The sequence below is a fragment of the Thunnus albacares genome, chromosome 20 (genome assembly GCF_914725855.1).
Source record: "Thunnus albacares chromosome 20, fThuAlb1.1, whole genome shotgun sequence".
Classification (NCBI taxonomy): domain Eukaryota; kingdom Metazoa; phylum Chordata; class Actinopteri; order Scombriformes; family Scombridae; genus Thunnus; species Thunnus albacares.
Genome location: NC_058125.1, coordinates 18,340,151 through 18,352,679, shown reverse-complemented (window position 1 = coordinate 18,352,679; position 12,529 = coordinate 18,340,151). Strand labels below are relative to the sequence as shown.

At 38.4% G+C, this 12,529-nt stretch overlaps 2 protein-coding genes across 2 annotated transcripts; one reads left to right on the top strand and one right to left on the bottom strand.

Annotated features, from left to right (window-relative positions):
* Positions 1–206: 206 nt before the first annotated feature.
* On the top strand, positions 207–5,858 carry cript (cysteine-rich PDZ-binding protein). The gene is made up of 5 exons (XM_044338299.1): positions 207–341; positions 717–782; positions 2,906–2,960; positions 3,223–3,326; positions 5,372–5,858. Exons 1-5 carry the CDS (start codon positions 326–328, stop codon positions 5,434–5,436), a joined length of 306 nt encoding a protein of 101 aa, XP_044194234.1. The 5' UTR covers positions 207–325; the 3' UTR covers positions 5,437–5,858.
* Positions 5,859–7,201: 1,343 nt separating this feature from the next.
* Positions 7,202–12,220, bottom strand: gch2 (GTP cyclohydrolase 2). The gene is made up of 6 exons (XM_044337825.1): positions 11,152–12,220; positions 10,340–10,449; positions 9,499–9,554; positions 8,922–8,953; positions 8,708–8,792; positions 7,202–7,989 (listed from the first exon to the last, which is right to left on the bottom strand). Exons 1-6 carry the CDS (start codon positions 11,441–11,443, stop codon positions 7,860–7,862), a joined length of 705 nt encoding a protein of 234 aa, XP_044193760.1. The 5' UTR covers positions 11,444–12,220; the 3' UTR covers positions 7,202–7,859.
* Positions 12,221–12,529: the final 309 nt, after the last annotated feature.

Genomic DNA, 12,529 nt, shown 5'->3' with positions numbered 1-12,529 from the left:
TTTTTCTGTCAATACCAAACCTGAGACATGTACATGAGTAAAAAAAAAACCCAAAACAAAAAAAAAAACCCAAAGCCATCGCGTAAACCAATCACAGAAATGCAGGTGACGTATCCTGGGATCTTCTCTGACGGACAGGACTATGAGCCAATGAAATTTGAGATTGTCGTGGCTTTGCCCAATCAAACTGCTGCGAATAGGAGCAAAAGGAAGAAACGACCGGAAGTTTACAAACATCAACCTAGCAAGCTAACATTTAGCATAACATTTTGGAATTTTGACCTGCCGTCTAAAAGCCCAGCTTACAACGGGCAAAAGAGGAAAGATGGTTTGTGAAAAGTGTAAGTATGATACTATTCAGGTGCTCTCTATCTTCAAATCCTGACCTTCATTTTATTATTATTATTATTTTAGCGAAGGCTGGAGGTTCTTCGAAAGCTAGCTTAGCTGCAAACTGTTTTCATGACTGTCCTCGTTACTTTTGAGATGAAAGAATGGCTGAGGCTACTACTCCAAATAAAATTTATAAGCCGGATCCGAGAAAGTCTCAAGTCTTAGACTCAGGTTCAACCCTTTTATTGGGAAACTGCCACACAATTCTCGAACAGTTGGGTTTCTGTACTCCCACGTACAGGTGTCATATAAAGCAAATAAACAACAGAAAACATTAATAAACTAATATGGATCGACTATTTGTGTGTTATGTATTGTTTCAGGCGAGAAGAAGCTTGGTAAAGTCATCACCCCTGACACTTGGAAGGATGGAGCACGGAATACAACAGGTAAACTGAGGACACAGATTGAGTGAAACGTTGGCAATTGTGCATAAACAGCAGTTGAATTCATATTTATTTAATTATAAGTCTGCCTTAAAGCAAAAGTCAGGAGCCCAAATGAATTTTGAAACATGTTTTTCTTGCTGTAATCATTCCTTCCGTTCATATTAGTGATGGGGGCCAAAATCCGCTGTCCTCCTTCTGTACAAAAATGTATTTAAAAGTTTATCTGAAGCTAATATTAGGCTTCAGTTGTCCAAATTAGTCAAATTAAGTAGATATCTTTCAACATGACTGTCTTTCTAGTGCCAAAGTTCCTCTTTTTGTGACTATATACCCACTGCAGCACAACAGGGAAACACTAAGAGGGAATTTGATGCTAAATAGACTGTAAATATGGGAGATATCTACTTGATATGACTAAATCAGACTGCTGAAGCCTCATATAAACTTCAGATAAACTTTAAAAACTTTTTGTACAAAATGACTGTGTGGACACAGACATAAACAGTTTTTTGCAAATGTTGTCCTTCAACATACAACAAACAACACAATGCAACACTAAACTGTAATGTCAGTACCAAAAGCCTACATACCGGTACTCCAAGCTCTCTTGATATTATAGATCAGGCTACAAAGTACTAAGACACCATCTTAATACAGTCTTTTCAAAGCCACTTTGAATGAACTCTCTGATGTGATCAGTTTTAGGTTTAAAGAGAGATTATTTCATTAGAGTTGCAACAATTAGTCAATTAATCGAGAAGTCCATTGACAGAAAATTAATATGCATCTACTTTGATAATTGAATAATTGTTTTACTAATTTTTTTAAGCAAATATGCCAAAAAATGTGCTGGTTTTAGCTTCTCAGATGTGATGGTTTAATATTTTTCTGACATACGTGATAGTAAACTGATATTATCTTTAGGTTTTGGAGTGTTGTTCAGACTAAATAAGACATTTAAAGATGTAACCATTGATTTTGTGAAATTATAACATGTATTTTCACTATTTTCTGACATTTTATAGAATGTTACAATGAATATTATAGAAGTGTTTGTTACACTGCAGGCATGTATGCAAATTGTAAAAAGTATTAGTGATGTATTTGTGATCGTAAGTAGTTTACCTAATGGAGGTCAACAAGGAATAACAGCTTGGATTCATGTCACCACCAGTGTACTAGGGCTGCCACTAATCTGGTGATTTGTTTTGCTGTTAATTGATTAATCAATTAATGGATTAACCCATCACTAAAACAGCAAAACCTCACAACTGAGAAGCTTGAAACTATGAACATGTGGAGTTTTTGCTTAATAAATGACCTAATGCTTAATTGATTATTAAAATTGCTGTCATTTAATTTTCTGTTGATCAACTAATCCATTAATCAACTAATTGTTTCAGCACTGGTACTTATAAAAGAGAAAGTCTCCCTATTATCTTGTACACCGTGTATATTTATTCAAGTTGACAGCATATTAAAACACTTGTAGAAAGTGTATGTTTGTTGTTGCCTGATTTGTAGAAAAACACTTGAGTAAGATCAGGCATATCTGATCAGGCAGTTCTTCAAATCAGTCAGGAGCTCCCAAACAACATCATCAGTCTCAAGTTGCATTGTTGCTCCCAGTATTCAGCAGTTTGACCTAGAAAATGTGTCCTCAATCTTTCTGGTCTGTTTTGTAAATCGTGAAATATTTAGGTCCCAATGTCATGTGTGACTCTTTACTTTGGCCTCAACAAAGTCAAATTTCACAGATAGGTCAACAGGTCATCGTCAGACTGTATAATCTACTGATGTATTGTTCATATGATGAAGACCATTTGTTTTTTCACTTTTGTTTTCAATACAAAACACCCATTTTTTGCAAGTACAAATATCAATTACTGACAACAAAAATAAGCTTGACCCCTCTTTTTTGTTTCTGATCTACACTTCACATTTTCCTTATTTACTAAACCCACAAACACCGGACATTCTTTCTTATTATATTGTTTTTTTGGAGGAAATCATACATACAAATCTTTCAAACTATTTGAAATTTCTGTGTTTCTTTTGTTTGTTTTTTTGTGACATATTGTGATGTAATGTTACTTAGATGATCATGTTTATCTTTATCCTAGAGAGCGGTGGGCGCAAGCTAAATGAAAACAAGATGCTGACTTCTAAGAAAGCCAGGTGAGTAGCTCGACAAAGACCGACTCTAAATCAAAGTGTTATTTCATGTGACTCTGTACTTTGTTTGTGAGGGAATATTACCATTTTTGTCTCTGTTCTCTCTACAAGAGGTCACACAAAAGTAGTTTTCATCCACTCACTCTGATGGTTGCACATTAGCATTCAGCATGTTCGTTTATTCCCTTGAGCTGTGCTGCCAACAAGGCTGAAAAACATATTAGTTTATCCTCAGTGATGGATCTCTAATGCATCTTCCTCACAGGTTTGACCCTTACAGCAAGACGGGCTTTGCAACCTGTAGGATCTGCAAGAGCTCAGTGCATCAGTCTGGGTCACATTACTGCCAGGGCTGCGCCTACAAGAAAGGTATGAACTCAGTCTCCTTGGACAAGATTCTCAATCCTATAATGAGCCGAAATCCTGATGAGCTTATGTTCCACAAGGTTTCGGTTCTCAGTGTGTTTTTTTTCTTTTGTGAGTTTCCTTTGGTCTGTCTACAGCATGCCATGTAGTGCCATGTAGTTAAAATTTGAAGAAAAAATGGAAAAAAGTAATCTTTTTAAAATACAGATGAAAGAAATTATCTGTGGTAAACCTGTTGTCTTTCTCTAGAGATGACTTTACACAACTTATCCACTGAGAATACCCTCTTTCATCCAGAGCTGCAACTAACGATTATTGATTAATCTGTCAATTATTTTCTCAATTAATAAATTGGTTGTTTGGTCTATGAAATGCCTAGAAATGAAAAAAGTCAATTACCATTTCCTAAAGCCCAAGATTAAACCTAAAATGTCTTGTTTTGTCCCAACCAACAGTCCAGAGCTTTCTAACATAAAGACTAAAGAAACCAGAAAATATTGACATTTAACAAGCTTGTCTCTCAAAACAAATGACAGATTATCAATATCAATAGTTCACGATTAATGTTCTGTCGATCGACTAATTGTTTAATCATTGCAGCTCTAAACATCAGTGAACAACAGTGAGTAATAGTAATACATAAATAAACAGAAGATACGCAGTCAGAATTAAGAGGTTCAGTTACTTTATAGATTTGTTTGCTTGCGCCAATGTCTAATATTTAAAGTGGATGATGAAATACAAATAACAGGTCAGTTTGTCTCAGCTGCAGAAATCAGGCCAGCTAAAGCTGCAGCGGACACACATTAAACAGTACAGATACCTGAGGTGTGGGTCCACGTGCAGCATGTAAGGGCCACATTACCGGACGGTTCACCAAAAATGACAATGGCTTCAGTGGACTCCAACAAACTGCACATTTCACAAATCACAACCCAAAACAGTGTTAAGGATTACGAAGACCACAGTATTTACAGCTTCAGTGTGTCACAGATAAAGCTGGTGGAGTTGTGTGTTTAACTGTCCACACGTGGACTTCATGACAGGGGAGTTACAACAGAGAAGTCACATTAAAGACACACTGATGCAGTATAATTCATAACAGTTCACTGCTTAAGTACCAGCTCCAGTTCATACACTGCAGAGACAAGAATAAAGGACCAGACCACACATATATATATATATATATATATATATATATATTTTAGTATGTTTTTATTGTAAATAATGTATGATACACCACAACTGACCATTTTGCAAACAATGCTGATGTGTTTTTGAAATGCGCATGTTTTTCCAGGCATCCATTGGTTTCTATTAATTTCCACACTGTATGAAAATCAATCAGCATATTGTTAAACTTGCTGATGTGTGAGTCAAGTTTATTAACAGTAGCTCAAAATCACAAACTTTTTCTCTGAGGAGTTTACAATCCATACAGTATACTACATCCTCTGTCCAGGATCAACAGACATTCAGTAAATGTCTTATACATGGACTGTATATAAATATATACAGTATATATTTATATACAGTCAATGGTCTTATATAAGATCAGACAGGAGTAAATAAAATAGATAACATACACTATTGAGTAAATATGAAGCTGAACAGTTTCAGGCAAAGTGTAAAAGTGTTTGAAGTGCAATCTATCACAGTGAATATCAAGTCTGCATTCATTTTTGTCAAAGTTACATTCATAAAGTTTTCATATCTATCTGCATTACTGTATATCATTATTTAACATTGACAAAAATTAGTGCAGACTTGTTCACTGTTGCATAACTTTCTGATTTTCTTGCTGTGCATACATGAATAATTAACACCTACCTGGAACAGCAAAAAATAAAAATCTATAATGTTGCATGCATTCAAAAAGGGATCAAAAGGGGGACTAGTAGTTAAGAAGCTAAAGCCTGCAAACACACTAGTATAGTCCTTTTAGGTGCTACATAATACAAGAAGTGCAGCATCTGTTCCTTACATTGACATTTATCTTGTTTTCTCTCTACTAACAATGTTGACAATATATACTTTTGTCTTTCCAGGAATCTGTGCAATGTGCGGAAAGAAAGTTTTGGACACCAAGAACTACAAGCAGACGTCTGTGTGACAGTTTGCTGATCAGAGAACAGTTATGTGACAGAAGAACTGATGTAAGGATGGGACTGAGGTGTATGTTTGTCATCGTTTTCACATTTTCCCCACAATGTCCTGTGATAGACAGCTTTAACTCTTTACTGTTATTCTTCCCACCTCAGTGAAAGAAAGAGATTTGGAGATGGCTTTGTCCTCTTATTATAAACTATTATACAATGCCACTGCAATTATTACAGTGGCCATACACAGGCGAGCACTGTTAACTCCAAATACTCCACCAGTTATCACCCGTTTCTTAACCTGAGGCTTCTACATTTTGTGTTAATTTTAAATTCAATACTTAGACTGGATTTTTTTTGCTTTTTTTAAAAATGTTTTCTGTGTGTAATATATCAAGTGTTGCTTTTTTTGAGTGAATTAAAGCATTCAATATGAGGACATGAGGAATTATTCTGTGCATCTGCCTGAAGGCATAAAGGATATCATTTTAGCCTCTTACGCACAACATACCCACATTTGTTCTGTATGCCTGAAATAATTGGTTTACTCTGACATAATCATATTTGGAACCAGCATGCAGCACTGTCAGGTGTGACCCCCAGTGCTATTAGAGGTTATAGTTCACAGTCTGTCTGACGACAGGCTCCTCCCGTGATATTTAAAGGCCTTGCTCTCCCTCAGGCCTTCAGCTACATGTGCGCACACTTCTTTTTTTTACGTCTCATTATTGATTTATGCAGTCGTACCGCAGAACAAAAACAACATCAGTCTCCAGCTGATACAGATAATACAGCGAATGTTTGGATGGAGGGAATGAGTCAGATGTCAGGAGCCGGTGTAGCACAGTGACCTGTTTAGGAAAGTGATCTAAAATAAAAATAAAACAAAAACAGTCTACTTTAAATTAAGTAACTGGTTTATGAAATTCTGAATCCTCTAGTTTGCTTGTTATATCACTGCCCTTTGGCTCCAGTTATTCTGTGTTGTGGTGCATTCAAGGACATCAGTACAATATTATCCCAGTTTATACCTATTATAACACAGAGCCCTCAATGCACTGAAAATGTATTTAGGGTCTGCCTTATGGCTGCAACGATTATTTATCATTATCCATTAATCTGTCAATTATTTTCTCAGTTAATCGATTAGTTTTTTGGTCTATGAAATGTCAGAGAATGTTGGAAAATGTCAATCACTGTTTCCCAAATATCAAGATGCACATAAGATGCTTTGTCCTGACCAAGAGTCCACAACCCAAAGAGATTCAGGTTACTATCATAGAGAACTAAAGAAACAAGAAAATAATCACATTTAAGCTGGAACCAGAGACTCAAAACGATTAATCTATTATCAACATAGTTGGAGATTAATTTGATGGTTGGCAACTAAGAACACTGACTAATCGTTGCAGCTCTGGTTTAATGCTTTTCTTTGTCATACATGATAGTAAACTGATTATCTCTGGGGTTTTGGAGTGTTTGTACAAAATAAGACATTTAAAGACATATCCATTGACACTTGGAAATGATAACACACAGCTCTTTTGGAGCTGTCTCATCACCATCCACAATCTTATTTTTTTGGAGCTGTGAGTAGCTCCCCATATTTGCTTTTTGCAATGCATTTTGGGACTGCGGGATACATCAACAGCAGAATCAAGCAGATTTACTTAAGTAGCATGGAAATGCCAATTTATCTGTTACTGTTCAATACACTAACTTTGCATGGGCTGTTACTTCTCATCGACATACACGAAGGACAACTTTCATAATGTTTGCATCATTTTATTTAAGCAAAGAATCTTCAAAATACATACTACAGTGGTCATTGATAAAACCAAAAATCTAGTCAGTACATCCATCTGTTCTACTCTTTGGACTACAGAAATAATAATTTGATTGGTATCTTAAAAATTTCATATATATATATATATATATGTATATATATTACAAAGACTTTATAAAGGTATTTATAAATGACCATTTGTTAAATTCGTACAATCAGTGGATACGAAATACAATAATAAAAGCAAGGTAAGGTGTAAGAGTACCACTTTGCACCAAGCACCAAGGATATTCCCATCAGAAAAAAAAGTAAAGGAAGGTATTGTCACATTACAACATTGCACCCAAGTTTCATACTTAATAACAACAATTTTGCCATGTAAGACTGTAAAATATCTATCAAAGGCACCCTATGTTTCCTGTTGTGTTCACAGTGATTTCATATGATGGATTTCAGCAGCAGGACTGAAATCTTTCAGGCTTCAGTGTGTTGAGGTGAGCTCCAGAGTTGGCTCGGATCATGCATCAAACATCAGCTTTCTTATGATGATTTTCTTGTAAACTAAAGTCAGATGCGGATCTGCTTTTAGTCTAGAGCTTTCTGTGTGCTACTGTATACAGAGGCTCGGGAGTGAATGGTGTATGACGCCTGTTAAGCGTGGTTTGTGAGGGTCAGGAACTCCTCCCGGGTTTTGGGGTCTTCTAGGTAAACGCCCAGCATGGTGCTCGTCACTGTGCGGCTGTTCATCTTCTGGACGCCACGCATGACCATACACATGTGCCTGCAAACACACAAACGTTTGGCTCGGATTTTCAACTGCATTTGCAGCCTAAACATGCTTTATTTGACCTAAAGAACATGTGTTTAACTGATATGTTTTTGCAGTTTTTCAAGTCCGTCTTAAACAATATTCAGATGGCCAAATGAACATTGATACAGGTTTTTCTTGTAATCATTCCTCCTGTTCTTACTGTGCTTACAATGTAAGTGAGGAGGGACAAAATCTAAAAGTTTATCTGAAACTTCAGCCATGAAGATTAGTCAAATTAAGTGGATATCTTTCAAAGTTACAGTCTTCTTAGTACCAAATTCACTCTTTTCATTACTGTCCTTCCATCGCAGCTCAACAGGGAAACAAAAACAAAGAATCTTATGCTATAAAGACTGTAACTGTGGAAGATATATCTACTTGATTTAACTAACTCAGACTGCTGAAGCCTCATATTAGCTTCAGACTTTTAAATACATTTTTGCACAAAACGACAACTGTGGATTTGGCCCCAATCACACTCTAAGTGCATTTGGAGGGTATCTTTTAATGGCCAGTATTAGCAGGAAGAACGATTACAGTGAGCAAAACCTGTTTCAGTGTTCCTTTGGGCTCCTGACTGTTGTTTTAAGACAGACTTAAAAAAATTAGTGAACCTATTCCTTAAGGAAACATGACATTTTCACATTTTCATGTGAAGTATCTTGGTGGTGTGTGAGTGTGTACTTACGCTGCTTCAATAACCACAGCTACACCTTTTGGCTTCAGAGCTTCTGATATTCCCATGGCAATCTGCTTGGTCAGACGCTCTTGAACTGAAAGAAACAAAATAATTGGACATACGTAAACAGATAATACCAGATTTTATTCAAATTCTCGGGTCAAACCAAAGAAAAGTGCTGTGATTATATGTAAAGTCAAATATCGCATAATTTCTTTGGTACCTTGAAGCCTTCGACTGAAGATCTCCACAATCCTGCAGAAACCAGAACACAAGCTGATTAAAGATCAAACGTAATAATGATTAATCTTTCGATAAACACAGACTGGCATCGGCCCCTGACCCCGAGCCTCAACTCTGGCCATCCAACTGTACAGACCCTTCATCTGTGAATGATTCACCCTACAGAATTCTCTGAATCTCACGCAAGATTCACCAACAGCGAGTTTGTCTAAAAACCTCAGTGACTTTGCTGTTATTCTGGGTTTGTGTATTCAGAGGTGGTGCGATATTTGTAGGAAAGGGAGTTAAGGAGACAGACTGGCTGACAGAGAGGCTGTGATGATAACTGGTGATTCCCACAGGTCCGAAGGGATTTTCTCATGGTTCGAGAGCGGATAGAGTTTAGACTTGTGTCTGTGAGTGTGCTCGATGAGGGGACTAGATGATGGCCAGTGGGCTTAGACTCTAAGCCTCCAGGTCAATGCACTGAGATAACAGAAGAACGCAGCCAGCCGGAGATAACACCAGAAACATACAGCCACAGTGACAGCAAGAGGGTATAGTGTGTGTTTTGTTACCTTGCCAGCTTGCTCAGTCCCACCACTTTTTTGTTGGGAATATACCCGATGTGAACCTGGAAAGAGATGACAGCCAGTGTGAGCGGAGGTCACATAATCAGAGCAAAGGCTGGTTAATATTAGCAATTCAGTGCTGACCCTATTATATGCTCAAAAAACGCACACATCAGCTCACAAGCAGAAACACAGGAGAGTGACATCCACGAACTTGGACAAATACATTGTTTCAGATCAGTTATTTGTGTTTAAGATTGATTTATGCATGTATTGTCTTAAACCTGCAGTGTGGAACTTTTGTCTCTCCCCTCTGGCAGTGCGAGTAATTACAAAAACACTGTTGAGCGTGCTTATGTCATAGCTGTAGCCTACCTCGTCGCTACATCAGCTACAGCTTTCATGGCGGATAAATTGTTTTAAGTGTCAAACAACCCCTGTGAAATGACTCGTTTCACTGTCGGAATTTGATCCATTTGGTCTGATAACATTTGGAAAGTCTAGAAGAGCCACATGATTAATATGTTTTAACCAAATTGACGTTAGCAGAGGGCAAACCGCTCAGTCGGCTCGGCTGGCAAAAGTCCCTGGTGTGCATGTTCTGCCCATAGAGCATGCCAAGTATGCATTCATCTAGCCAGCATGGGAAAGTCACCAAACACCAGATTTTAAAACTCTGTATAAAGTGAAATACAGAGAGATTAACATTGCGGTGATTGGCTTAATTAGCATTGTGTTAACTTGTTTGGCAAGGGCTTGAATGTAACTGGAGGCTCATTTATATGTAAGTCCCGCACTGGAGCTTTAAACTCCTATTAGGTTAATGCACACACACATACAGACTTACCCTCCCAAAAAAGGGCACCAGGTGGTGTTCACACAGTGAAAACATGTCTATGTCCTTCACAATCACCATCTCTTCGTGGTCTTCATCAAATATGGCGTCATTTAGGATGTCTGCGGGCAAAAGCACAAACAAACACGCTTTAAGAAATATCATCCAATTAACTGATTCAGTAGGCTTTAACAGGGGGGGGGGGTGTTCCATCCACGTACTTAGCAAAATGACCAAAATGCATCCCCCCTCTCCATCCCCTAGTAGTAGAGAGATTGCAGGGGCAGAGGGGCTGTTTAGTTAAATATGTTAGTCTAGTCTGCTTGACTCATTGATCCTTTATCTGACTCAGGTTTGTGCAGAATTGGGCTCTAGGTCAGCGGTCATATACCTTGACAGGTTGGGTTTAGAGACACAGAGAAGCACAGCAACAACAATAATAACGATAACAACAATAAAAATAATAGAAATATGACTAATAATAATAGTAGTAGCAGTGGGCGTCAAGCTGGTCTGCATTATTCAAGGTAAAGTCAAAACTAGTCTGTTTTGAAAAATATGCATTATTAAGATGTTTAATATCCACATCCAGTAAAAGAATAGGCCTACACAAAATTTTGCCTAATAGCAGTTCTATTAAATTGAAATTATAATTGCAATTATAATATCAAGAATTGGGTTAGCCTACATGACCCAAACTCTCCCACCGGGCCACCCTCCCCCGTTAAAAATGAACCAATCACCCACTGACTGTAGCCAATAAGAGTAATCATATCCCATTAATCACTGCAAAGAGCATCTTCCAGATCAACCTGTTGACTCACCATCGACGGTCTCATGGTAGCCCTTGGTGAGGAACTGCATGGCCTTGGCGGCACGCAGCGGGGTGCGCAGCAGCCCCTGCCGGTCCGTGTCCTCCCCGAGCTCCCGCAGGATGCTGGTGTAGGCGGCCTGCAGCGTAGGCAAGCGGGACTCGTCCTCCGCCACTTTGCGGGACGTCTCGTGCTTGCGGTGCACGGCGGACCTCTTGGTGTCTATGATGAGGTCGCTGAAGCTGTTGTTGCGCTGGAAGTCCTCCACGGCGTCGTTGACCTTTCCGTTGCAGTGGCCGTTCATGTCGAAGCGCGTCTGGATGTTCAGTGGAAGAGACGGGAGATGAGATGGAGAGACGTCCTGAGGCTGTGTAAACCGGCAGGTCTGCTACTCCTGCTGCCGGTGCTCACCGCGCTTATAAAGGCGTTACCCAGTGCCGCGTGTGCATCCGTTCCCGATTCGTCAAGTTGCCGCCTACGTCAAAATATCTAGTTTCGTCAGCGGGGTCATCAGAGAGCAATCCCCCTCCCAACCCGAGCAGGGCATGCAACCTAATTTTCTGCATCTCTCATCACTTGGCAAATAGCCTATCAGCTGTCTCCATTCATTAGTTCTGATTGTTAGTTTACTAGAAACTCTACAGACCGCTTTCTTGCAAACGGGCGGCTTATGACTTCACGTGGATATGTTGTGCATTTCGGCCTCCTGTCCTTCTTTCCATGTAAATCCAATCCATCTGATAAACCCTAAACAATGACTGAAAAATATACTGCAGGTCCACAGTAATCCACAAGAGAAATCATTGATCATCTAGAGGTGTGAAGGGTAAGAGGAGAGCACCAGAAGTCTTAAAACACACATTTACTCAAGTGAAATCATTGAAGCAGATCCACTGGTATAATTTACTGCTGTATTGGTGTGAACTGAATATTCCCATAACATAAATATCTCCATAAATATACCAGAGGCTTTGTGTTTGAACAAATGCAAGAGTTTTATGACATCTTTATTTCAAACCTGTATTCAATAAGACACATCTGCAGACAAAAAAAATGCTCATCTCAGTTTCCCACAGCCCAAGGTGACATCTTCAAATTTTTTGTTTTGTCTGACCAAGCGTCAAAACAAAGATATTCAGTTTACAGTGTTATAAGACAAGACAAGAAGAAGAAGAAGACAAGACGAAAATCGTCACATTTGAGAGGCTGCAACCATTTTTGGCATGTTTGCTTGAAAAATGACTGAAACAGTTATCAAGTTTCCAATTATTTTTTCTGTAAAATAATCAATTCATTTCAGCAACTGCAGGATCATAATGGATGAAACATGGATGACTCTGTGATGCCGGTAGAGTGCAGTTTTTTGTTGTTTTTTTCAACTAATCAAAAA

What these genes read in the sequence shown, in the direction of transcription:
- cript (XM_044338299.1), top strand. An exon ending in TGGAGCACGGAATACAACAG is followed by an intron (nt 783 to 2,905) that starts GTAAACTGAGGA and finishes TCTTTATCCTAG; the next exon opens with AGAGCGGTGGGCGCAAGCTA. An exon ending in CTGACTTCTAAGAAAGCCAG is followed by an intron (nt 2,961 to 3,222) that starts GTGAGTAGCTCG and finishes TCTTCCTCACAG; the next exon opens with GTTTGACCCTTACAGCAAGA.
- gch2 (XM_044337825.1), bottom strand. Translation starts at nt 11,443, where the DNA reads ATGAACGGCCACTGCAACGGAAAGGTCAACGACGCCGTGGAGGACTTC. An exon ending in CTTCAGTCGAAGGCTTCAAG is followed by an intron (nt 8,793 to 8,921) that starts GTACCAAAGAAA and finishes TGTTTCTTTCAG; the next exon opens with TTCAAGAGCGTCTGACCAAG. An exon ending in GCTGTGGTTATTGAAGCAGC is followed by an intron (nt 7,990 to 8,707) that starts GTAAGTACACAC and finishes GTGTGTTTGCAG; the next exon opens with GCACATGTGTATGGTCATGC.